At 37.3% G+C, this 26,263-nt stretch overlaps 1 protein-coding gene across 3 annotated transcripts in view; it reads left to right on the plus strand.

The window, feature by feature from the left end:
- The window catches only part of MAP3K7CL (MAP3K7 C-terminal like), a 40,144-nt gene extending 17,843 nt beyond the window's left edge, over positions 1-22,301 (plus strand). For all 3 annotated transcript variants that reach the window (XM_073804423.1, XM_004327462.3, XM_073804424.1), the window contains 2 exons: positions 8,983-9,098; positions 21,143-22,301. In XM_073804423.1, coding sequence (XP_073660524.1) covers positions 8,983-9,098; positions 21,143-21,323 — 297 coding nt within the window. In that variant the 3' untranslated portion in view covers positions 21,324-22,301. The remainder of the gene's footprint in view (positions 1-8,982; positions 9,099-21,142) is intronic.
- The last annotated feature ends 3,962 nt before the right edge of the window (positions 22,302-26,263 follow it).

A 26,263-nucleotide genomic window follows, 5' to 3' on the forward strand; every position in this document is an offset into this window, starting at 1 on the left:
CCGTCTGGTGTGCTTACATGACGTGCAACCTTCCTTGCTTGGGTTCTGTCCTCACTGATGGGCTGTATGTGTGCTGCTCATGGTGTAGTTGGGATTGCAAAATAATAACTATATTTTTTTCCCAGTCACAGTTTTTCCCCTTTATTTTACTGTCACCAAAAGCTATTTTATTATCTTAGGAGTCAGCTGAAAATAAGGAGTTAATGCGTTTTGCAAATAAAAGAGGGAAAGCATGTTTAGATTCATATTCCCCCACCACTATTATGGATCATTAATTCTACTTTCTTGTGCTGACAGTTTTTTTCCTTTGGGAACATTAATGGTCTTCCCTGGCTCATGGATCATTCTTCCCAGGATTCATGGCACCTCTGGCAATTATCCAGATAATTTTTCTGTTAAAGCATTGCAAGATCCCTTTGAATTTTATAGCTTTAATTCCATTTGACATATATTAGAAATTAAGTCTACTTAATTATTTTAATCTAATGAGACTATTTCATCTTCATTGATCCTTAATGAATTAGTCAGTTGAGAAGCTGATTTCAGACTCAGGGGTTATGATACCCCCAACTTCCCCACCCTAAAATATGGTATTGCTTTGCCTCTTCATGAACAGAGAGGACCTTCCCAGCACTATAACTAAAAGCATTTCAGTAAGGGCTTGTTTTTCTGGTTGAACGATATGATTGAGTTTGTTATAAACATTTACCAGTGGCCAAGCCATTTGGTTAGGGTTGCCTCTGTCTAGGGCTGTTGTCAGTTACCTTTATTCTACACTCCAGGGTGTGAGTAACTAAAATATAAGATGGAGGGGATTGAGAGGGGAAAGATAACACAGAAAGCTACATCTGAAAGCAGACTCTTGTTTCCATGCTTAGCATAAGCATATAAATTTAAGACATTCTGCAGCAGGAAGTCTCTATTGAAAGCAATGAAGATGCTTTATGTATGAAAGGAACAATCCATTCCATGGAGCAAGCTGTCTTTACAGTCAATCCAGTGTGCTTTTATCACATAATAATGACTCTTGGGATTTAACCAACCATCATAATCCTCTACAGAAAAATAAAAGTTAGGTTACAAAGGCATATGAAGTGCCTTGTGGTTGTTACTATTTGCTTGAGGATGAACTGACTCTTACTTATCTCTGCTAGAGCCTTAGAAACGTGCGCAGTGAAAAATAATTGAAGGCCAGTTGATTATTGCTGGCCTTCCTCTCTGAATACCCTCAGATTTAAATCCTACCCATGCATATTGAGTACTGCTAGGCAAGGGGGGTTTCCCCACAAATGACCTCATTTGATCCCCGCAACAATTGTGTAAGCTAACTATTATGTCTCCACTTTAGGGATGAGAAATATGAGGTCAAAGTTTGGTCTACATAAATTTGCTAATTCAGACTAGATCCCTGATTCTGAATCTAGGTAGCCTTCATTTCCTTACAGCTTTGGTGGAACCTATGGCCTGCTTAAATTATGTTGATAGGTGGAGGGTTTTTGGTTTCTGGCTTGCGAAGTTGCCATAATGTGGTTAATAGAACAACCTAGTAAAATCTATTCTGGCTTCCTGATATCCGTTACACGTTCTTTCATAGTTTATAAAATGCAGCTATAAAGTATCTGTTTGGTAGGTACGCTATCACCACTTTGACCCCCCCAGAGTTTTCGGTTGCTTTGCCAAGAATGTGGACATGTTTAAGCATGTAATTCGTGGGGCTTCTATTTTCACAGAAGCCAAAAAAAGCCTTGGGCAAGAATAGCAGTGACAAACATTTTTCTCGATGTCTCTATTAAGGCAAAATGTTGGGCAAGAGACCTTGGGCTAAGGTAGGTGTTAAATTGAACCTCTCCTTATAGGCCTCCGCCCAGGGGCAGGTGGTAGGTTGGTTCTATTTTGTGCGGATTCCTTTCCTGGAATTTGGCTTCTAAATCCTTCATGTCCATTAGGGGCCATGTTTGGGTAGAGCTAGTTTAGACCATACAGTCAAAAGAAAGGAGGTTCAATTCTATGTCCATTTGTAAGAATGAATGAAAAATCACTACTTTTCTTTAGGCCTCCGTTTCCTTCTATTTGAAGAAGAGGTAATGATGGACCTCCCTCCCTTTTCTGAAGGATAGCACAATCCTTTAATAGGCTCAAGGTCTGGGTCAGAACCAAATTTGTCTTAAAATTTAACCACATTGTAATGTTTGGGAGGTTGTGGTTTGACCTATAGATGATCCAAAGCTAAGCTTTGTGGTCTTTGTTGCCTCGGAAAGAATATGTTTTATTTGTAATCAGGTGGAGGACATGCTGATAACTAGATTGTAATAAATCTAATGGGAGTGACAGTGACTGGGGCATAGGCACTGGCATTAGGCTGGCATGAATTTGGACCTCAGCTCCGCACCTACTAGTTTTGTGATTTGGGCATGTTATTTACTTTCTGTAAACCTCACTTTTCTGACCTGCAGAGTGGACATAATATCTCACATCGTTGTGTGAATTACATGTGATAATGAACAGATCGAGCATGGTGCTTGGCAAAATAATTGCTCAATTAATGTCAATTTCCTTCCCTAGTGAAATTGTTTATTGAATGAAATATTTAAGCACTAGTATCTTTATATGTGTAAAATGAAATGAGAGAAACATCTCTGGATTCTTGGGTTAGGAACAGAGATGCTGATGCCCTCTTCTTTAAGCTAAGGTACTTGGAAAACAATACGACTCTTTTTTCAAACCAAATTGAGCAATAGCTTCAATCCCTCCTAAAGTACTCCCATCTAATCTGAGAAGACAGTAACAGGTGTCTCCGTGGTACACATTGAACTTGCTTTTTTCTCAGACAGAGTTTGGTAAGTCCAGAAACTGATGTCACCTCCACAAATAAACAATTTCGTAGCTTTGGTTGTGTACTATAGTATCTTGTTGTCCGAGCAGTCACTCCAGAAACTTCCTTTAGGTCTTGCATCAGTGTATCACTTGCTATCTGGGAAACAAAAATGGTAGAAAATGGAGGAGTCTTAGCATTCTAAGATTCTACTGCACTAGTCTTGAACATCCAGAGAAAACACTGAAAAAATGTCTGCCATTTTCTCTCTGAGGCACACGTTGAAAAGTATCTTACAGTTGTTTTTCTGGCTGCTGGGACCACACAGAAAACATATATAGATATCTTGGAGCTTAATTTGATCCCTTTAATTTTTTTTTTTTTTTTTTGAGAAGCCCAGTTCATTAGGATATGCATTGTTAGAAGCGTTTGGGGCGCTCGAGTTCTTGCTCCCTTTAATATTGCCTACATCGATAGAAATGACTTAAATACCTTCATTCTGGGGCTTCCCTGGTGGCTCAGTGGTTGAGAGTCCGCCTGCCGATGCAGGGGACACGGGTTCGTGCCCCGGTCCGGGAGGATCCCACATGTGAAGCGGCTGGGCCGCTAAGCCTGCATGTCCGCAGCCTGTGCTCCGCAATGGGAGAGGCCACAACTGTGAGAGGCCCGTATAATGCAAAAAAAAAAAAAAAAAAAACCTTCATTCCAATATTATATAATGTATAAGATGTGTAGTATAATTAGTACTAGTGCTGACTTTGACCATAATGTAGATAGTATATTTTAAAAATATTTACAGTTCTTGATAACAGAGTTTTCAAATATTGCAATTAGTCCTGTCTGTGTTTTTCCATTTAGTTTTAGCAAATTATGCTTGTTAATTTGGGGACATTAAAATGCAACATGAATTTAAGCCAGTCACCCCCATTCTGCCTCCAAAATAAAGATAACACTGAGAATCAAGGAATAAATACAAATACAGTCTGCTCAGCAACTGTAGAATATTTAGCTTCCTAAATATATCTTCTGTGTGGGAAGCTGGGAGAGGAAAATTAAATTCTTACATTTTTGAAGTGGATGGGGCCAGTAGTATTTGAAGAAGCCAAGTAGAAAACGGAAACGCTTAAGCTGGCTTTGCCTATTGCGGAGAGATGCTTGGCTGGGTCTTTTCCCACGGGGCTCCTTCCAGAGGACAGAGTCCATTTCGGGAGGAGCTTGCTATAAACCGGTGGATGGGATGGTGTGGCTCAAGCCTGCATTCTTGGAACAGGAGCCTGTGGTTTCTCTCTTACTTCATCTTGTTAAATTGGTCCAGATGACTGGGGTGGATACCAGAGATAGTAGCGGCTCTCTCACACTGCCATGTAATTTAAAGCCCTTGCAAGCTCCATCCTCAGGCAGTAGCAGGATAAGGGGGGATAGAGGAAAGGGGGTGTGGAGGAAGTGCCTCCTCCTGGGCTCTGAGCTCATCCAAACCCCAATCTGTATCTTGGGAAAATGTGTTTCAAAGTTGGCTTGAGACACTGTTAAGGGAAGGTCTTAATTTAACCTTCTTAGAACTGGCTGGGTTGTGAGTAGACCAGATACCATGGCATCGAGTGGACCGGAAAATTTGTTTCTGTGACCCTACAGAGTTTGTCCCCTAGTGCCTGAAGAATACTTTTACCTTTTCATTTTCACATGAAATATCTTTGGCTTCCTTTTCTTTGAAATTCAATATTTCATCCTTTAAGCAAGAGCGTGTAATAAATGCATACAAACCATGGGAGGATGTAGGGTAATTGTGGAGAAAATAACAAGGAAACTTTCTCTTCCTGAAGAGAAAAGAAATTCACTATCAACATGGAGTTTATTTATTGCTTGCCCATTCCCAGCACAGGATTATAAGTATGAAAATCTCTTGGATGAAATAGTCAAAATCAAGCAATGAGAACTGAAATAAAAAGTTTTATAGATAAACAAGGATTTACTGTATAGCACAGGGAAATATATTCAATATCTTTAATAAGCTATAATGGAAAAGAATCTAAAAAAGAATATATGTGTATATATATATATATATATATATATATATATATATATATACAACCAACCAGACCACTTTGCTTTACATATCTGAAACTAATAAAATATTGTAAATCAACTATACTTAAAAAATTTTTTTTAAAACTGTGTTAATTTTTATTCCAAGATGTTAATAGCTGTTTTCATCTGGGTTATCACAGGCATTCTTTTACGTTATTATTATTATTTTTAATGTGAACACATGTTAAATAGTATCTTAAATCCATGTACAGTTGATTAATTCATGGGTGCCAGTGTTTTAAATGTCACATGATGTAAGCCTACTAGTAGTTCCATTTTTAAATTGGAAACCTGATTCTTGTGCTTAAATTTTAGGAATCTATTTCCTCGGGTAAACACTTTATTCAGTGAACCCTGTTGGTCATATATTTTCTCCTGTTTTCAGGGCTTATAAGAAGGTAAGAGAGAGTCACTCTCAGTGAGGACCTTATGATGCTACACACAAACCCACATTATATCATGAAACAATGAGAGTGTTCTATGTCATGCAGGACAATACATTTCATTACTCTGTAGTTCTACTTTTTATATCAGGTAAATTCCTGTTGGGATGAGAACAATATGTGCTTAAAAAATTCTTTGATGAGTTTCCTGAACTGGAGTAAACATCCAATGATGTCAAATGGCTTTCTAAGAACAGTGGGTCCTGCTGACCAGAGGGCACTTTGATTTGTCCAACAACGTTTGGGTTTAGTGGTACATGGCTCCGAATTATAAAGGGGTGAGAAATTTTAAGTTTCCTGGGGAGAAATTTGGGAAGGAGAGAAAGGTAGGGTGTGAATGAAGTGAGTCTCAGATAGGGAATCCTGGTAGCAATGCTTAGAAGATGGGCTGGGGGCAGCAGAAGGATCTAATGATACTTATTTTTGCATTAAACTTTTTTTTTATTGTGGTAAGAACACATAACACAAATGTTCTCTTCTTAATTTTAAGTGTACAGTTCAGTAGTGGTAAGTATATTCATATTGTTTTTTTTCTTATTCGTATTGTTGTGCAACCAATCTCCAGAACATTTTCATCTTGCAAAACTGAAACTCTATACCCATTAAATAATAATTCCTCATTTACTCACCTCCCCTCCACCCCCAGCCCCTGGCAACTAATTAGATAATTTTACAGTGTTGTGGTGTGTTGTGCAATATAACTTCCCTTCTTGCTTAAAAAATAATTAATTTTGTTCTTTAATGCTTTCATACAAATTGGAAGAACATGTATGTACTGCTGCTGAGTTACATGTCAGGCTGGGTATAGACAGAGCTTTTAGGAGCCGGAAACTGAAGTGACACCTGGCATCCTTTTACTCCCTGAAACACTGAACACTAAGTATTTTTGGCTTTTTTAAAAATTGGCACTACTTCTTAATTGTGGGCAATCTTGAAAATATTGTGACGTATAGCATGATCTTCCTGCTGAGAACATAGGAGGATACTGAATATATCCTGAAATACTCTATATCCTAATGTCCCCTTAGCATGATCATGTTACCTGTACATAAAAACATCTTCAAATTTCCCACAATTAAATAGTGCCAATGAAAAAAGAAGTCATGAAAAACATTTCCCCCTTAGTAAAAAGCATTGCAGGTTGGCAAGCCAAGGGGGAAAAGAGGACTCTCTCTTTTTAAGAAAATTATTATCTGTAATTTTCAGTTTTTCTTTTAAATTATAGCAGCAAAGGGTATTTCTCCCTTTCCATGGCTGCTCTCATCTGTATCCTCTTAGGCATGCAAACACAGACTCCTAAAATCTTCTGGCTGTCGCATAGGTAACTATGCTGAATTCGTGGTTCAGGTACCTCCATGTGGCAAGTTATGGGCTGAACTGGGTGTAGCTTATGAGTGTTCATGAGGACAGGAAATAGGATACGTTGAGTCTTGGGGCTTATCAGTATGCAAGTCCTTTAACAGTGCACAGGTGGTTTAATAGCAGCTTGGTGAGGGTGCCCAGAGTAAATTGCTTTCATTCCCCTTACTATTATACCTGGTCATTTGCCAGTGTAACAGGTGAAAATTGATGAGGGGGTGGTGATTTCTAGAATTGGAGGACTCAGGAGTTCTGAATGCCTTTGGCAATGTCTTTATCTCCTGCGGTGAGTTGTACTGTAATACTCCCGGGCACTACTTTTTAATTTATTTCACTATAGAAAGAGATAATGGCTCCAACAGGCTGAGTTTATGCTGTGAATATGTTCATGGGGCAGTAGGGAAAGATGCTACATAATATAATTATTAGATGAATTTCCATGGATTAGAACACAACAGATGTTCCACATAAAGGTTAATTTCATCCAAGTCTATTTCAAATTTTATTTCCTTTAGAAAATCTCTACTCAGAGGCTTCATGATAAATAGGAAGGGTCATCTTACTTATCAATCAGATTTTATAGAATTTTGTAGAACTTTCTAGAATTTCTTTTGCATCCTGGGTGAGGTCACTAAATATGACACCCAAAGAAATCCGTGTCCTGGAAGAATATATAGTGAGAGGAGCAAGTAGTAAGAAATTCATTAGTATAAATTAATTAATATAAAATTAGTGAGACTATGACCTAGTCAGACACATAGTTTACATATAAAGACTACTGGGAAGAGAGGATTAGACAGAAGAGCCTATTTAACAATTAAGTCATATTTCTCAGATATTATATAACATTTTTCTATAAATAATTGAAAAAGGTGATTAAAACACTCTTTAAAAGACTATTAGCTAATATTTCTCCAAGTAATGCTTTTAATAATGTGCCACTATAGAGCAGAAACTAACACACCATTGTAAAGCAATTATACTCCAATAAAGATGTTTTAAAAAAAGAAATAATGTGCCACTAATTAGAACTAAGGATTACAAACTCAGGGAAAGCTAGTTCTTTAAAAATAATTTCTGGAAAGAAGATTTTCAACATATTTCGGTTAGAAAGGCTTGAATGCTGGCCTCTGTTTCCCTCATGGATGGGAGAGAAGCAAAGACAGGAAGCCTTGTTCTCTTTGGCCACACGCTTTATAAGCATCGTTTTATTTGGGGTTTGGTCTTTCATATGCTTTGTTAATTCTTGCAAGCATTATTTCCAGGCCAGCATCATTTTTTCAGTTTGGATTCCTTTCATTTTTTAAAAATAATTTTTATTGGAGTATAGTTGATTTACAATGTTTTGTTAGTTTCAGGTGTCCAGCAAAGTGAATCAGTTATACTACAAATATATCCACTCTTTTTTAGATTCTTTTCCCATATAGGTCATTACAGAGTATTGAGTAGAGCTCCCTGTGCTATACAGTAGGTCCTTATTAGTTATCGTTTTTTTTTTTTTTTTTGCGGTACGCGGGCCTCTCACTGCTGTGGCCTCTCCTGTTGCGGAGCACAGGCTCCGGATGCGCAGGCTCAGCGGCCATGGCTCACGGGCCCAGCCGCTCTGCGCCGTGTGGGATCTTCCTGGCCCGGGGCACGAACCCGTGTCCCCTGAATCGGCAGGTGGACTCTCAGCCACTGCGCCACCAGGGAAGCCCAGTTATCTATTTTATATATAGTAGTGTGTATATCTCAATCCCAATCTCCCAATTTACCCCCCCATTCTCCCTTCGTAACTATAAGTTTGTTTTCTATATCTGTGACTATTTTTGTTTTATGAATAAGTTCATTGGATTCCTTTCTTGTAGGGCTCCTCCACTCTACAAGATTTGATAGAGCTACAGGAACAGAAAACAAGGGGGGATTGAAACAGACGACTGAACTATTTCCCCATCACTAATTCTCTAAAGCAGAGTCTAAGATTTCTGGGGAAAAGTACAGAATTATTAGGGGACTTATTTTTCCTCCAGCGCATGGCAGGTAACTGATCTGTAATGGGTCTTATGGCTCTGGCTTGGGCCTGAGAATGCCCTGGAATAACACAGAAAGATACATGTGGGGAGGATCAGACCACTTCTCTACTTGCAGTCAAGTAGAATCAGCTGAACTCTGTCCAATGAGGGTTGACAGTGCTATTCTCATGCAAAAACTCTCCTTCTAAAGAACATCTGTAGAGCACGATGGTTGGTAATTTATTCTGCTACAAGGAAATGGACTGATTTCTTCTTCTTGTTGTTTGTGAAGCCTCTGCCGCCTTGTCATGACTCCATGGAATCCATGCAGGTGTTCAAACAGCACTGCCAGATAGCAGAAGAATACCGTGAAGTTAAAAAGGAAATCGCCCTGCTTGAGGAAAGAAAGTAAGTACTGTCCCCCTGAGCACCCTCAGCCCTGAATCCTGACTGCTGCTCATGGACCAGGGGTCATGGATTGGGAGTGGCAGGGGAGGAAAAGGCTGAGCATGGGAGCAAGAGGGAGGGAGACATACAGGGAGGAGAACTGACATTCTGTAGTTCAGAGGTTACACGCATGTCATGTTTGATTCTAGAAATGATCCAAATGGAACGGCGCTAGATGAAAGGCTTTACAGAGTAGTGAGGGGAACCACAGGAGTGCTTCCTACTCAAATTTAATTTTTTAATAAGCATTCTTTAGTTCAGGAAATTAAAGATGCCAAAATACCACCTAGAGCCACATTATGTTCCATGTGAATGTGCCCAAAGGCCCCAGAGCACTTTGTCTTGGGGTGAATTTTAATTAATGCTTGAATGGTGGAGTACCCACATGAAGTAAAGAAGTCACTGTGATGGCACTTTGAAATAATGTAAAAGGATTAGTTGCCTAACTACATTTTATAGCCCAATAGTCCAGTAAGTTTTTATCTTGATAGCTTCTATTACCATTACAGTTCTGCTATAGGGAATTAGGCAGTTCTATTAATTAAAGCGCTATCACTTTACTTACTCATAACTTTATGCTTCAGAATTCTCCTTTTGATTGCACTAAATTCTGCTGATGTCTACCCAGTGATTCCCATTCTTTCATACTTTCAAAACATCATAGCGCTGGTCGGTTTGTACTTACACATTTATTAGGGAGATCTTTTGATGAATATTTGCATCTCCTGCCAAGTGGTAAGTGTCATAAGAGGGAGGATAGTCAGATGTCTCTCACCATCATATTTCTGAAGCCTAGCACAGTGCATGGCATGTAGATACTGAATAAATTTTTGTTGAATGAGTGACACGTAATCCAAACATACTGTGAGTCTGTAAGTTTCTGCTTCTTCCCTTCTTCTTACTGGAGTGATACATGGTATCACTCCATATTTATATCAGTATTTATACTTTGTATTTAGATTTATATAAAACTTACTTTTTAAATGAATATAAATGAAATATATTTTGTTTTGAGAGATTTATGAAATTCGTGGGATTCTTTGGAGACTCCCCAGAATAGTGGTTGCACAGTATAATATGCTAGGGAGCAGCATGGGTTTTAGGGTCAGACTTCTACATTCACTGTAGAAGTTATTTTCTTACTTCCTTGCTTCAAACATAAAGTCTTACCTGGACTTTTGGTTATAGGGCATTGAAGGATGCTTATGAGGAAATCAGAAATACAACTTTTCCTTTGTATGTCTGAGACTTTCTTTTTGGTCTAAGAGTTTTCATAAATTGGTCGGAATGCTTAGATTGTCCATTTACACACAGTATGAGCCCTAGAAACAGTTTCATGAAGGAAGAGAGGAAGCTTACTAATAATGTGACCAGTGATTAAGTTAAAGGAGGACTTGTATAATCAGTAGCCTATAAAGGTATCTTCCAGTGGGTGTACGTGTGTGTGTGTGTGTGTGTGTGTGTGTGTGTGTGTGTGTGTGAGAACTGTGGTGTTGTGACAGGAAAAAAAGCCGCAGGTAATTATGTATTTATTTGTAAACACTTTAGGCTGGAAGTACAGTGTCATTTAAATTAACCCCATGTGTAGCTTTTTTGGGTGGGGGCAATGCAAGACTTACCCACTAAATTATATATTTTGTAAGTTTATATTTTTGTATATTGCATTAAAAAACACAATAGGATAACAATATGAGAGTGATTCACCTGCTCTTTTATTAAAACATATTCCTGCTGTTTCTGCAAAACTAATCTTACTTCCTCCCTAAACCTCTTTGAACTTTGGAGTTTTCTTGAAACCATGATGTTGTCTTTTTTTTTTCTTTTCTTCCTAGTAATTGACTAGATAAGAGACAAAGACCAAATTCTTTGATTTTTTTTTTCCTTTCTTTTTTATAAAGTCTCTCAAGTTCCTTTTCTTCATTCCCACTTCTGCCATTTGGGATCAGGACTTGTTACTTCAAATCTTGATCAATGTAATATTATAACTGCTTTCCCTGCCTATGGTTTCCTATTGCTAGAGAAGGGCACCCAGTGCTTGGCCTGGATTGAAAGATCTACCTTGGGCCTTAGTACTTCTGCAGAATGTTCTAGCTCATCCTTGGTCTTCAGCTATGTTGACCTATTCACTTTGTCCACCTCGGTGCCCTTGCTCACACCAGGCTCTCAGTATAGTCTCCCTCCTTCCTCTTCACCTGTCCAAATGCTATCCTTGAAAAGAGCTTAGCCTGTATCCCTAGCCCAACCACCCCACAGTGATCAGTGCTTTTCCTGGATGAAGGAAAATTCACTGGAATGATTCTTTGGGCACTTTTTGTGGGCTAGTGTTATCAATAGCTATCCACTGAAGTTTCTGTCCTTTCTGACTATGTATAGTTCTCTGCAGACCTGGATAACCTTTAACATCTCTTTGGATCGTAATCACTGAATAGGGAGCTGCACGTAGGGTAAAATACGAATAGGGGTGATTTACAGTAGCTGATGATAGGAAACTGTTATATCCTCCATGTATGCATTTTTTAAATTTGTAATTTGTATTGTCTGTATTTAAAATATGGAGTCAATATCAGCAATAAAGAATTGCTAAGATAAATTGTTAAAATTCAAAGTAGGGTGATATTTTATATCTATAAATAAATGAACTTGGTCCTCCAAGGGTTATGGGTGATCCGTGTTTTCATTAACACTTTACTGAAGCAGAAATTCATCTTACAACAGGTATTTTCCTGAACAGTCTTTGTGTTCAAGCAAGATAAATTGGGCCAAATGGATTTGACCCAAGTAAATTCACTCTCCATTTTTTTGATGATTTGGATGAGAATTTCTTCCCCATCATTTAATAAAGTGTGGCTGATTATGTTGCTTCCAGTGATTGGCTAGCATACGCTGGACACACAGAGAGTCACTAAATCAGGTATTTTAAAAGAGAGTTTTTGAATATTGGAGCCATGTGGGCAAGGTTAAGCTGAACTTCTCTCTCATCTCCAGAGGGGGTCTCCCTGGACCTAGTTTGGGAGACTTCGCAGAGGGGAGGGGAGAAGAGTTGATTATAACTATTGTTTTAAATCATGTCTGTTGGGTGGATAAAGACAGTCAAACATTATCTGGGATTACAAATTCAGCATGGGATGAATTTAATTTAAAGAATAGCTTCTGGCTTATTGACCAGTGATATGCAAAAAGCTTGTTCTTACTTTCATTGGAAATTTCTCTCTTCTTAACTGAAAAAAAATGACAATTTTATTGAAAGCTTTAAAAATTTACCAAGAATTCTGACAACTTTACAGAACTCCTACTATCATTTTTGTCTATTTTTTCTAGGCCTTTTGGATGTGAATAGGTATTTTTTATATAATTGCTTATATAGTAACATAAAATGTATACATACTTTTTTCAATAAATATTCTAAGCATTTTTATAGAACACATATAGGTTTTGTGTATGTAATGGAAACTCATGGAAGTGAGGTACAGATATTTTATGGCATTTGATATTTATCACTGAATTGTCTGGCAGTTTAAAAAATATATGGTTAAACTATAATTAGTTCTACAAATAGATTTACCATTAGTAAAACTTGCTTTGTGTTTTAACTTGTTCAGAGGAGAGACCACTCTTCTGCCTTATATGTGAAAAATTGTGCGAGGTGTTCCGGTGTTTAAAAGATTGACTTAGACTGTCAGAAAAAGATAAAATCTTAGAAAAGTCAGGTTGAAAAATGTTATATAACTTAAAAGAAATAATTCAGGGGCTTAAAAAATAATTCAGTGGTTTTCAGTAGACTCACAGAGCTGTGAAACCACCATCACGATTTTAGAACATTTTCATCGCCCCAGAAACAAACCTTGTACCCCTGAGTGGTCACTCCCCATTCCCTCCCGCCGGCCACTGGCAACCGCTAGTCTACTTTCTGTCTCTATGTATTTGCCTATTCTGGATATTTGAGATAAATGGAATCATGCAGTATGTGGTCTTTTGTGACTGGCTTCTTTCACTTAGCATAATATTTTCCGGGTTCATCCTTGCTGTGGCATGCATCAGTGCAGGCAGACCTCAGAGGTACTGCAGGTTTGGTTCCAGACCACTACAATAAAGCGAGTATTACAACAGAGAGTCACACACATTTTTTGGTTTCCCAGTGAATACAAAAGTTATGTTTACACTATACTGTAATCTATTAAGTGTGCGATAGCATTATGTCTAAAAAAAACCATACAAACTTTAATTAAAAAACACTTTATTGCTAAAAAATGCTAGTCATCATTTGAGCCTTCAACGAATCGTGGTCTTTTTCCAATAATAAAATCAAAGATCACTGATCACAGATCACCATTACAAATATAATAATAATGAAGAAGTTTGAAATATTGCAAGAATTACTAAAATGTGACACAGACACATGAAATGAGCAAATGCTGTTGGAAAAATGGTGCCAAAGACTTGCTCATTGCAGGGTTGCCAAAAACCTTCAATTTGTAAAAAAACACAATATCTGTGCAGCACAATAAAACAAAGTGCAATAAAATGAGGTATGACTGTACTTCATTCCTTTTTATTGTCAAATAATGTTCTGTTATATGGTTATATCACATTTTAGTTAGCCATTTGTCAGTTGATGGACATTTGAGTTGTCTGTACTTTTGGCTATTATGAATAATGCTGCTACAAACATTTATGTATAAGTGTTTGTGTGGATGTATCTTTTCAATTCACTTGGGTGTGTACCTAAGAGTAGAATTACTGAGTCATATGATAACCCAATGTGTAACCTTCTGAGGAGCTGCCAGACTGTTCCTAAAGTGGCTGCACCGTTTTATATTCCCAACAGAAATGTATGAAGTTTCCAATTTCTCCACATTTTGCCAACACCTATTATGTCTTTTTGATTATAGCTACACTAGTGGGTGTAAAATGATGTTTCTTTCTGGTTTTCATTTACACTTCCCTGATAGCTAAAAATGATGAGCACCTTTTCATGTGCTTTTTGGCATTTCTATGACTTCTTAGAGAAATGTCCATTCAGGTCCTTTGCCCATTTTTAAGTTGAGTTATTTGTCTTTTTATTATTGAGTTAAAAATGTTGTATATAATTTTAGTTGCAAAACATTAGAAAACTGTTTTCATATGAGAGTACCACAATCAGTATAAGACCTGTATTTTCATGCCTTTTTTAAGATACACAAAATGATGATTGAGGGAGCAACATCTCATCGAGGGGAACATATCAGGATGGGGGAAAAGGGAGCATAAGTAATTTGTAAAGGCATAGTCTAGAAATAGCCTCATTCTGATTTGTTTTTAGTCATGGTATTTACTTTATCCTGAAATTTCCAACAAGAGGTTTTTATTATTAATCAGAAACATTTATTTCTTTATGGGCATTTCTGAAGGCAGAGGCTTTTAAACTGGGTTCTAGGAAACCTCTCAGAGATTGGGGATGGTGAGGGTGATGGGGGGGCAGGGTACTGTACAAGGGCCAAACAGGGGAAGTTCAATTTTATGTGTTTTATTTGCTTCACTTCAGGGTACAATTTTCTTTGCAAAACGATACCGCAGTTAGAAAACATTGAAAACCAAACCTCACTTTTTTATTCCAGGTACATTTTTCTTAAATCTTTACACAGCCCTCAGAAAGCAGGTTTCTACTGTCATAAAGAAACAATAAATTGAGGTATTTCTCCACAAGTGTTTGCAGGATATGTAGTAATGTGTGGAAAGTTCTATCCTCATTCCTAAGATGTCTAATATGGATAAGATGCCTTCTGTATAATTTATAGGTTTTGAGTTCATTTTCCAACAGTGGAGATACACTCCCCGAGACTAACAGTCTATCAAGAATTGGTTTGGTTTGCAATAGGATTTCAACAAATACTTGTCAAGTGAATGAGTAGAAGGACCAAAGAACTGTCTTGGCTCTTCACTCAGAGGCAGAGGTGTGGACAAGGGGATTCTTTTTATTTTTTAACATCTTTATTGGAGTATAATTGCTTTACAATGGTGTATTAGTTTCTGCTTTATAACAAAGTGAATCAGCTATACATATACATATATCCCCATATCTCTTCCCTCTGTGTCTCCCTCCCACCCTCCCTATCCCACCCCTCTAGGTGGTCACAAAGCACCGAGCTGATCTCTCTGTGCTATGCGGCTGCTTCCCACTAGCTATCTATTTTATTTGGTAGTGTATATATGTCCATGCCACTCTCTCACTTCATCCCAGCTTACCCTTCCCCATCCCCGTGTGGACAAGGGGATTCTTTTGTTTGAGGATTTAATTTTATGTGAAATCCCAATATACCAGATTTCATTAGACTGTGAGATTACACTTTCCATTTATGCCCCAGTCATAATGATTTGGGCATTTTATACCTAATTATAGGCAGTCCAGTCTTTTAACTGGAATCTCATTCCCAGGTATCTCTCCACCTAATCCTCTCTGCCTGGAACCACATTAAAAGGGACAGAATATTTACCTCTCTTCAGTGAGAGTGCCTTTAATTTTGTCTCTCTTGCTAAGGAAAGAAACTCCAATCTTTAGGGGAGCAGAATGAGGAAACATTTTTCCCTCAGCCAGTTTCCCCAGTCGTTAGCATGTTACATTACCATGGTACATTTGTCGAAACTAAGAAACTGACATTGATATATTACTATTAACAAACTCTAGATTTTACTTGGAATTCATCTAATTTTTCAATTAATGTATTCTGTTGATATTTTTGGTAGACTCCAGTCTTCTATTGAAATATATCATCTGTTCTTCTATTTCTTGAATATATTAATCATAGTTATTTTAAGTTTATGTCTAAGAGAAAGACAAATACTGATGATATCACTTATATGTGAAATTTAAAAAAATACAACAAACTAGAGAATATAACAAAAAAGAAGCAGACTAGCATATATAGAGAATAAACTAGTGGTTACTAGTGAGGAGTGGGAAAGGGGAGGGGCAGTATAGAGGTAGGCACGTAAGAGCTACAAACTATTAGGTATAAAATAAGCTACAAAGATATATTGTACAACACAGGGAATATAGCCAATATTTTATAATAACTATAAATGGAGTATAACCTTTAAAATTTGTGAATCACTGTATTGTACACCTGTAACTTATATAATATTGTACAGCAGCTATACTTTAATAAAATTACTTAATTAATTAAAATAAGGAAACAAACAAAAAACAGAACGAGGAAAACATTTTGCCTTTCCCCTTATTCCTAACCCAGAATTTAACTCTTTTTCGGGTGATTGATAGTGGAAATCTCCATTTGCTATAGAGTAGGGGTTTTTAACTAGACTGATTCCTCAGCCTCCTACCCCTAGGACATTGGCGATGTCTAGAGACATTTTTGGTTGTGATGATGTGGGGTGAGGGGAGGTGCTACTGACATCTGGGGAGTAGAGGCCAAGGATACTGCTAAACCTTCTATAATGCCAATGTCTGGGACAGCCACCAACAACAAAGAGTTGGCCCAAAAGATCAATTGTGCCAAGGCTGAGAAACTCTAGAGCAAATCTTACTTCTTCCTGCAAAGGTAAGGTGTTGCCCTTTGGCTCCCAGAAGATAGGGTAAATTTATTCTTCCTGCATCATTCATTTGTAGGGCTTCAATACCAAAGTCTAGACTGCGTTTTGGAAATTCCATTTCAATACCATTTATTGTTCCTTCACCTGCATAAGATGAAGGTGAACTTTCACATCCTTTATGTCATCTTGAAGCATCTACTCCTCTCCTGTGTATAAATGTTGGTGCTAGAACACACATCTTTCAAGAACCACTAACAGTACAGGCTAAATCACAATTTAAGCTAAAATTCTCCTATGATGAAGATAGTATTTTATTACACTATTATTTTTTTAAATTAATTAATTTAAATTTATTTATTTTTGGCTGCATTGGGTCTTCATTGCTGCACGCAGGTGTTCTCTAGTTGTGGCGAGCGGGGGCTACTCTTCATTGTGGTGCACGGGCTTCTCATTGCGGTGGCTTCTCTTGTTGAGGAGCACGGGCTGTAGGTGCGTGGGCTTCAGTAGTAGTGGCTCGCGGCTCTAGAGCACGGGCTCAGTAGTTGTGGCACACAGGCTTGGTTGCTCTGAGGCATGTGGAATCTTCCTGGACCAGGGCTCGAACTCATGTCCCCTGCATTGGCAGGTGGATTTTTAACCACTGTGCCACCAAGGAGGACCCTTTGTTACATTATTATTCAAAACGCTTTAGCTCCTGGGGACTAAACTGCCTAGGATTTTGTCTTTTCCAAATAAAAGTCTTTAGTTAACTTAGAAAGTTCCAAGAGTTCTGGTCTTTCCAGAAACAGAGAAATACTTGTACTAATGATGAATCCATTTCCCAACCTCCTACAACATAAAGAATCTCCTTAATTTTGAAATTAGTTTGCAGAAAGTTTTAGTTCTCTTTACCGACTCACTTGGATTTCCCCTTCCCCCATTTGTTTTAGCAAATAAAAACTTATCCAGGCATGTGGCTTAGGATGGGGCCAGCAGATGATCTATGGTGGACCCAAGGTTATGACCTTTTCACTGTTGAGGTACATCATCTGGAAAACTATGGTATAAATAAAATTCCTGTAATGATGATCTTCTACACCTTTATCACATTACGCTGAAGGGAAATGATAAACAAGAAATCAAAGGCAGGACCACATTCTAGCCAATTGTACATATTGACTTGCTCCCCAGATCATCTATTTATAAGATTATCTTTGTAGGTTGATGTGCTGGGGTTTAATTATGAATTGCTAATGAATGAGCATCAATTTTTCTATATAAATAGGTCTTGGACAGGAGGCAACAGACGTTTTGACAGTATTCATTAAATAGATGTGTAACTGCTTATCAAATACATGAAATTAATTTAGAAACCTATCAGTTGAGTCTTCTTGATTCCAGTAAGGAAGAAATTATTATTGACTTTCTCCAATGCAAGAAAATTGGATTAGACAATCATGACCATTCCTTTCAGTTGTAAAATCTGTGATTATTTTCCCTGTTAGTCAAAACTAATAACAGATATCCTCAGGAATTTTAAATGAGGTCAGATATGGAGCCTGGACAGTAGCCATTATTTGTGTGACACAGTTAATTTGAAAGGAAGAAAAGAACAGGAGTAGATGATCTGATGGGTGAGGGATTTAGAGGCATGTCTCTTTTTACTTACATAAATTTTCCTAATCAATTTCTTTAAGATAGTTACGTAAGAAACTTTACTAATATTTAATTATTGACATTTATTGCTTAAACTATGTTTAGAGGCAAAGAACCTTAAGCATTTAATCAGAAGGATAGGTTCGATTCATGGCTGCTTCTTATTAGGTGTGTGACTTTTTCCAATTATATTAAGCACTTTGAGTTTCTGTTTCCTCATCTTTAAAATATACGTTGTCTCTGAGGTACCTTACTCTTCAATTATATTTATTCAATAAGTATTTATTGGGAGACTTTATATTCTTTTTTTTTTCCCCCCTTTGGCCGCACTGAACCTGACCAGGGATCAGACCCATGCCCCCTGCAGTGGAAGAGCGGAGGCCTAACCACTGGACCAACAGGGAATTCCCTATATTCTTTCTTTAAACCATTTTAAAAAATTGAAGTATAGTTAATTTACAAGGTTGTGTTAGTTTCAGGTGTATGGCAAAGTGATCCAGTTTTATACAAATATATATATATATATATATATATATATAAATTCTTTTTTAGATTCTTTTCCATTATAGGTTATTACAAGATATTGAGTATAGTTCCCTGTGCCATACAGTAGGTCCTTGTTGTTTAACTATTTTATATATGGTAGTGTGTATATGTTAATCCCAAACTTCTAATTTATCTCTGGGAGCCTTTATATTCCAAATACTATGGAAGATTCAAAGATCAATAAGAGCCCAAAGGAACCTTGTGTATATGCATATGAATGTTCCAGATTATCTTCCCTTTGTCCCTGTTGGGCACTTTCTTTCCCGTGCCTGGTTTTGCTCAGTGGTCACCAAATTGTGTACACAAAGCAGTCTGTTGAATGCAGGAAGAAAATACTAGAACTTCTATTCTGATTTGCTTTTTATCCTTTTCCTGGGGCAACTGTGTGATAGTTTCAAATTTACAGAAAAGTTACAAAAATGGTAAAAAGAACCCTCATACTTCCTTTACTGCATTCATTAATTATGAAGAATTTCCCCAGTTGTGCTTTATTCTCCCTCTCCCAAAGCTACATACTACTGGGGCTCTCTCTCTCTTTCTCTCTTAGAGAGATGGGGTGTCTATCCATCTATCTATATCACATGCACATATACAATTATATATATGTGTGTATATATATATATGTGTGTATATATATATATATATATCTCATGCTCCATTGCCCTAAATACTTCAGGGAGTATTTTCTAAGAACAAGGACATTCTCTCACTTGACATCAATACAATAATTAAAATTAAGAAATTTAGCGTTGATTCAGTAGTATTATCTAATTCACAGGCCATATTTAAATTGCATCACTTTCCCAATAATTTCCTTCACAGCTTTTTTCTTTCCAATCCAGAATTGCACATTGCATTTCATTGCCATTTCTCTTTAGTTTTTCTAAATATGAAGCAGTTTTAACATTTTGAAGCATACAGGCTTCAAATGCTTTTGTAACATTTCCCTCAATTTGAGGTTGTCTGATGTGTGCATTTTTTGGCAGGAATACCACAGAAAAGATGTTGTGTCTTTTGTGATGCATGGGGCATCTATTGGTCTCATTACTAATGATGTCAAGTTTAATCACTTGGTTCAAGTGGTCTTCCAGGTCTCTGCACTTTTGCATACAGAGGAGAAAGAAATATGACATACCCTTATGTTGAGGCAAAGGAAAATTCAGTTAAGTCTAGTTTAGGATTAACTGACACATATAAGGGGAATGGACCTGTTTTGGGTTGTCATGTTTATTAAATCTAAATATAGACTGCAAATCTTTAGTTCCTTATTATGTGTATTTACATCAATGAATTATTTACAAATATTTATTGTTTTAGGCGTTATCACTACAAATTCCCTCCAATAACCTTAGCTTACTTCCTAAATTCAGGAGTCAGGACAGCACCAAACATAGAGATATTGCTTTGTTAGTTAGGGCGACAAGATATATATAAGGGCTAGGGAAAGACATGGAAAATAATATCTGCAGGAGGCAACTGGAATTTCTTCATAAAGATTTGTTACTTTGCCTAGTAAAGATTTGTTAAACTCAGAAATAGAAAACAAAAGAAGATAATAACTGAATTTGAAGGACAAAACTTAGGTAAGGGACAAACTATGATTCACCTACCTGTAAGACAATAGCATCTTAAATTATAAACAAATTTTTCTGTTCTTTTCCTACAAAATAGTCATAATTTTTTATAATTTGTTGTACTCTTTAAAAGATCACCCCTTTTGACTGTCAAAGGACTTATTGAGCTTTTGCTGGTATATGTTTATTTTATTTCTATTTATTTATTTATTTTTAATTGGAGTATATTTGCTTTACAATGCTTTGTTAATTTCCACTGTACAGCAAAGTGAATCAGCTTTATGTGTATTTATATCCCCTCTTTTTTAGATTTCCTCCACATTTAGGTCACCACAGAGCATTGAGTAGAGTTCCCTGTGCTGTACAGTAGGTTCTCATTAGTTATCTATTTTCTACATAGTATCAATAGTGGATATATGTCAATCCTCATCTCCCTATTCATCTGATGCCCCCCTTCCCCCTTGGTATCCATACATTTGTTCTCTGTATCTGCGCTGGTATATGTTTAATATTTTGGATATATCTAGACGAGGTGCTGGAATAAAATAAAGGCATCTAACATTTGTGAAGTTGGAAAAATAAAAGTAAGGAGGCAAGCAGAGATGGGTAAAATTTGGAAGAGTAGAATGACATATTCGACTTCCATTATGCTGTTGCTGTATAATTCAATCTGTTTGCATTATGTTTTATGCTTCTTCCTCACCTGCCCCCCTGAATCTTCAGAAAGGAGCTCATTGCCAAGCTGGATCAGGCAGAAAAGGAGAAGCTGGATGCCGCTCAGCTGGCTCGGGAATTTGAGGCACTGACAGAGGAGAATCGGACATTGAAGCTGGCCCAGTCCCAATGTATAGAACAACTGGAGAAACTTAGAATACAGTATCAGAAGAGACAGGGCTCGTCCTAACTTGAAATTATTCAATGTGAGCATAAGAGGTTGGTGGCTGCTATGCACTGGCCAAAAGATTTTTATTTTAAAGGGATAGTGAATAAAATCTATTGCTTCTCCTTATTACCCACATGGCCAACGTCTATACTAACGAGTTTAATGCTTGCCTGATATAGTTTGAGAGAAGGGTTATTTTATTTTAAATAAGGTAATTGAAACAAACCTATTACCAGATGTTTTCAGAGATCGTAATTCGTTTCCAAAGATATTTTTTTTTCTTATTTAGCAAGATACGATCATACTGTAGATCTCGGTAGAAAATGATAGAAATAGAACATTGACTGATTCTACTAAGAATCATGAACAGAATTCAGCCATGAAACAAACTAGTAAGATGCTCACTGCAGTTTCTTATCTGTGTATTTTAAAATTTCACATCTTCAATATTTCTACGGTGCTCTAATCTGAACTGTCAGAAACTTCTCCAAATATATTTATGTTCACCAGAGTTAGGTTTAATCCCTCAATGATTGATTGTACTAAGAATAAATGGTTGCATATCATAAAAGCTTTCTCATGAAAATATTAGCGGAAAGCATGTTTGTGCCAGAAGCACATTTGCCAGTGCTAACTTGCTGTTGTAATAAAAAGCTGATAAGGCTGTATTTTCTCCATGCCACGTTACCTCGTGGTAAACATCTCTGCCTTTGCTTGTGTGTGTTCTGGGAGAAATGGAAAAGTATTGTTTGGACATTACCTTGGTGAGTTCCCATGAAAACAGCCCAGTAATTTGAACAGTAAAATTCTAACTATTACTCTGTTTTGGATTTAAGGAGATGTTTTGGATCAATGATTAATAAGAATATATGAGTAAATTTAAGATTAAAATGATTTTTTCCCTTGTTCTATCTATCACCATAGTTTTCCAAATTGATCTCTTTGTTTTATATCTATTTCTATTCCTGTAACTTCTTTTTCATTAAACATAGATCAAAACCCTCAGTCTGTATTTTGTCTCTTTCTTAACCTCAATTTATGCTAAAAGTTGGGATGGGTTAACCCTAGTCAGAATTTGTTCTTAGTTGTATTTGGAAGTGCCAAAAAAGCGGTGAAGTCCCTTTTCTTGTAAGACTGTGGTTTCTCATATAAATAACTCAGAGCTCTATACTGAATATGGTCATTAGTGTCTTAAAGTATTTGCCCAGAAAACATAAAAGAGAATAGCTGATTAAAGCAATAAGATGGCCTGGGATAGACTGGTTGTTATCAACTGGGGGTGATTTTACCCTCAAGGGACATTTGGCAAAGTCTAGAGATATTTTTGTTGTCACGACAAGGATGAGGGGGTGGGTGCTACTGGCATCTGGAGAGTAGAGGCTGGGGATGCTGCTAGACATCCTGCAATACGCAGGACAGCATCACAACAGAGAAGAATTGTTTGGCCCAATATGCCAATGGCACAGAGGTTGATGCACCTTGGGTTAGACTAATCACTGGGCAGCTGGGCAAATGCCAAGCGGAAACATGATGCAGGGCCATGGGTTTCTTGTCATGTGGTGTGTGTCCATAAGGTCCTTAGCATCCTTAACCTCAGTCTCCTCATTTGTAAAATGAAGCCTTTTCAATAGCTCTCAACGTTTGAATGTTATGTGAGCCTATTCACCTTTCAGCTGCTTTAACATTTAACTAAAGGTGAAAGTCCCTATTATCCTGGTAGCGCCTTCTTTTTAAAAGAACCCCAAGGCTTATATATACTAATATAAAGAAGGACTTGTTGACTAAATTTATATAAATCTAAGGCCAATGGAATGGAAGGATGAAGGGTAAGTTACCTAGCTTTAAATACAACGATTAGTTGTTGATCACTGCCCATCTGAAGAGGGTTACACGTATTTACAGAATTCAAGCAGTCATGGCACCTTACAGAAAATGGGAGGGGAGGGCATGGAAATATAGTTGCAAAATCTCTCTGCTCTACTAGAATGAAAATAATTTTACAAGGTCAAAATATTTGAACACTCTGTTATTATGTCAAGGAGACACTGAGTAAATAGTTTTCATATCTGTTCTAGTTTCAGCCTGGAATTTTACTGTTTCCAAAAGATATCTATTCATAACTCAAAAGTAAGCATTTCTATAGGTGTGTGTGTGTTTTAATATTTTTTAATTGAAGTATAGCTGATTTACAGTATTATATTAGTTTCAGGTATACAGCATAGTGATTCAACATAGGAGGGTGAGTTTTAAGCAGACTTTTATTCATTAAAAATATAAAAACATCTACTTTTGTAGCATTGTCAGAGAAACCTAAAGGCAAAATTTCTTATATTGTCAGTTTCATCTTTTCATTCATTTGACAAATTTCCTCCAATCTTATTTACCGCTGCCTATCGTCTGTATAACACAGAATCATTTAAGAATTTTATATCTTCAAATATATTTACAATGTTCTTGCTATTAGCAATAATGAAAAATTTATAGAGCATTAAAAATGAGCACAGAGGTTCTATTAGTATTAAGATGAAGTGCTTGCTTTAGAGAATTTAAGAAAATGTAACCCACATTATACTGTGTAACTGCTCTGTTAAAGAATTTGCTATTTGTGGGCCATTTAGTTTACATAGACATAAAAGAATGTGGTTACAGGTGACTAAAAGCCCACTCTCTTCTCATTGATGTTGGTATCTTGATGTCATTCTGGTACCTGGGCTTGGATGTATCATTAACTCAGTACAAACAAGGAACTAAAAGGGATCTGGAATTCAAATTCAATTCAACAGAAGTTTACTATTTACTTACCAAGTGCAAGGCAGAATAACAGCAAAAATGAATGACACAATCCCAGTGTTCCACACTTTGGGAGGCAGTAGATAGTCTTCTCAGAGGGTATATGTAGGGGAATAGTGACAAATTAAGTTGAGAAGTTCCACTGGGCCCTGGTTGTGGGAGAGTTTGGACAAAATAAACATTTTGAAAAGAGGAGTGAATGGTCAGGGCTGGTCTTGAAGACAATGAATAGGGTTGTGGTGTACAGGATGGATGGATACCAGAAATTGTCAGGCTAATAGGAAGGACTGTGCAACAAGGGAGAGTGGCAGCAACTGGATTGGAGGAACAGACTAGTAGGGTTGGGAGAGACAAAATGAGAAGGAGAATCCATGTGCCTTGGGATGGATGGCAGGTGTCATTGAAGCAAAAAGATGAATAAAAGTAATGTTTAATGAGCTCTTTCTGTACCAGAAAAATCCAGGTTCATCATATAGGCTGTATTATTTAATTCTCAGAACAGCCTGAGAGGTAGCTATAATTATCCCCATTCCCCAAAGCCAGAAACTAAGGTTACATAATTTGTACAGTGTTTTGCAGGGCTGGGATTCAAATGCAAATTGACTTTTTACCTTCCCTCCCTGCCTCCCTTCTTTCTCTTTCTTTCTTTCTTTCTTTTTCTTTCTTTCTTTCTTTTTCTTTCTTTCTTTCTTTTTCTTTCCTTCCTTCCTTTCTTTCTTTCTTTCTTTCTTTTCTTTCTTTCCTCCCTTCCTTCCTTCTTTCTTTTCTTTTCTTTCTTCCTTCCTTCCTTCCTTTCTTTCTTTCTTTCTTTCTTTTTTCTTTCTTTCTTTTCTTTCTTTCTTTCTTTCTTTCTGTCTTTCTTTCTTTCTTTCTTTCTTTTCGTTCTTTCTTTCTTCCTTCCTTTCTTTCTTTCTTTCTTGCTTTCTTTCCTTCCTTCCTTCTTTCCTTCTTTCCTTCTTTCTTTCTCTGAATGCTTGTACTTTGCCAGGCATTCTGGAAGATGTCAGAGACACAACAGTGCACAACAGGAATGTGGGTCTAGTAGTCAAGGAATCCTTAGTCTAGTAGGGAAGGTAAACATTTACTTAACTACCTACCTGGGGTAGTTTTAAATATATCCAAAAATCCCCTCAAAAGGTAGAGCTTATTTCTCTTCCCCTTTAGTGTGGGGTGGACTTAACTTGTTTGTGACAAACAGAATAAAGCAGAAGTGGCAGTATGTGGCTTCTACGCCCAGGTCACAAAGACACAGAGCTTCCTTCTCCTCCGTTCTCTCTTGGATCACTTGCTCTGGATGAGCTGGCTGCCGTGTTCTGAAGAGGCTCCAGCAGGCCTACGGAGAAGCCCATGTGGTAAGGACCTGAGGCCACATGAGTGAACTGTGAAGCAAGTCCTCCAATCCCAGGTGAAGCTGCAAATGGCTGCAGCCTCATGAGAGACTCTGAACCAAAGCCACCCACCAAGCTGCTCCTGTTTCTGAGTCTCAGGAACTCTGAGATAATAAATGCTGTTTTAAGCCACTAAATTTTGGGGTGATTTGTTATGCGGCAATAGATAAAAAAATACAACAAATAAATGAGGTAAGTGCCAAACAGAAAAGAAATATAGTCTATGAGTTCATATACAAAAGAGAATCTAACTGAGATTTAGAGTCTGGGATGACTTTCTCAAGGTGGTGACTACTGAGCTGAGATCTGATGGATGAGTAAGAGCTAAAGAGGCAAAGAAGGCAGGAGGAGGAAGGTGTCTAGACAGAGTGAAACATGTGCAAAGGCCCTGGGGCATGTTCAAAGACTTGGAGGGAGGCCCATGTGGCTGAGCATGAAGAGGTATGGAGAGTGTGGTACAAGATGAGGTTGCAGGATAAGGCAGGACCTTGAAGATCACATTAAGAATTTTGGCCTTAATCCTAGAAACAATAGGAAGCCACTGAAGACTTTCAAGGACAGGGACAACATGTTAACACATTATCTTCTAGGGTAACATGTTTCAAGGGTTTTCTTTGTTAAGTTACTTCATTTTAAGTTGCTTAGAGTGCTATACTGTATGGCGTTATTTATACTATACAGATTTAGCTAGCTATACAGTTGATAGGGTTATTTGTATAGGGTATTATATACATTTTACTTGAGAAGTCATTTTAGTGACTATTTTTCTCCTTAGAGAGAAGG

Source organism: Tursiops truncatus, chromosome 4 (genome assembly GCF_011762595.2).
Source record: "Tursiops truncatus isolate mTurTru1 chromosome 4, mTurTru1.mat.Y, whole genome shotgun sequence".
NCBI classification, from domain to species: Eukaryota; Metazoa; Chordata; class Mammalia; order Artiodactyla; family Delphinidae; genus Tursiops; species Tursiops truncatus.